The 1,555-nt window shown below is 46.2% G+C and overlaps 1 protein-coding gene across 1 annotated transcript in view; it reads left to right on the top strand.

Moving 5' to 3' along the window:
• Window positions 1-1,310: 1,310 nt before the first annotated feature.
• Window positions 1,311-1,555, top strand: part of T265_05043 (hypothetical protein) — a gene marked incomplete at both ends in the record, with an annotated part of 9,890 nt that continues 9,645 nt past the window's right edge. Inside the window, one exon of the mRNA XM_009169943.1 lies at window positions 1,311-1,549. Coding sequence (XP_009168207.1) covers window positions 1,311-1,549 — 239 coding nt within the window. The remainder of the gene's footprint in view (window positions 1,550-1,555) is intronic.

Genomic DNA, 1,555 nt, shown 5'->3' with positions numbered 1-1,555 from the left:
ACGGAATCGTGACTCGTACCTGTTCGGTAGACTGTGTTGCCTAACTATGATGTTCCTTAGGTGTATTGGGATAGTCCATATTTCCCTGGGTCGACTGTGACTACAGATTTCCCTAGTAAGGAGTCGCTTCACCATGAGCAAACTTGACTTGTTGACACATGTTAACCCAACCGGTCCAGCGCAGTCACCCAGCCTTTCAGCTTATTTCCCCCATGGGCGTGATGTCACCAGTTACTCATTTTGGGTTACGTGGTAATATACTAGATTTCAGTTGTGAATCACACTCAAAATAAACCCTGCCGTAAAAACACTAATTAAAAATACACTAGTGTCATCTTTCGACCACCACCCAGGTGAAATCTGATATCCTCTTTTCCATGCTTTGTTCCCAGCGTTTACTATACACAAGTGTACCCGATATAGTGGGTTTGTTTGTGGGGTTGATGTTAGCTGATTGTCACTCGAAAATGTCCGCTGATTTCAACTTGTAATAAGAAATTCGGAACAAGTAACAATGGCTCGACTAAAATAATACTGTAATAACAGGAAGCAAATGTCTCGCTTTTCGCATTTCACTATAGCGTCCACATGATTCCGATAGCCAAAATCTTGACAACCTTTGGACCTTGGTGCAGAGTGATTTGCAATGGTTGCGCGTTGCTCAGACACAGCAAGCTTATTCGGATAATGTCGGCTCGTTTTAATTCTTGTGTAAAATGGGGCTCAATGGTTTCGGCTCGAATTTACTGACCGCAAGGTCCATGGTTCGAACCCGACCTCTGCCTCTCGAATTCCCCTGTCTAGGCTTGGACAACGTGGTAGTATCCCGACCCTCATACTTCCCTCGGGTGCCATGGCATTTAGACACCGAAAGAGTGCCACAGGTGAATGATGATTTTGTGTGAAATTACTTACTTGAGACAATCATGGGCAAACGATCTCTTCGACCAGGTCTTAACTTCAATCCAACTGCTTATACTGCCTGGAACGCTCACAGATTAAATCAATGCACGAATATGCAAGGTCCTGGTCGCGTTTGCTAATTTGAAACATCTATGGCGTCAAGGTGGCGTATCTCTGAATCTCAAGGGACGTTTGTGTCCAGCTACAGTGCGGGCTGTTTTGTTGTGTGGAACTGAGACGTCTTCAGGTGTTCGACACCTGTTGTCTCAGATTTATAGCTCGTGTGAGTTGGTCTCGACAAAGCCGAGCGAGGCAATTAGAAAGTGCTTTTTCGGTTGTACAGCGGGTACCTACATTGAAGAATGTACCCAGCACCAGAAGCTGCGTTGATTGGACATGTGTTGCGTATGCCGAACCATCGTTTGCTGAAGAGAGTGCTGTTTTTCATGCCCAATTCAGAATGGCGTAAACAAAGAGGTGGCCAACCCTTGACTTGGCAGAGGAGTATGAAGGGGATCACGAAACGCTTGGGTGCTGTCGGTGCTACACGCCTTCCAGGATGGGGACCGCGTGATCCTCACTGTACCTGGTTGGAGACACTACAAGATATGGTTGCCAACCGATGTCAGTGGCGTTCTTGTTGTCAGTTTCT

Source organism: Opisthorchis viverrini (genome assembly GCF_000715545.1).
Source record: "Opisthorchis viverrini unplaced genomic scaffold opera_v5_91, whole genome shotgun sequence".
NCBI classification, from domain to species: domain Eukaryota; kingdom Metazoa; phylum Platyhelminthes; class Trematoda; order Opisthorchiida; family Opisthorchiidae; genus Opisthorchis; species Opisthorchis viverrini.
Note: the sequence above shows the minus strand (reverse complement) of the source record. Positions and strands in the feature narration are given on the sequence as shown.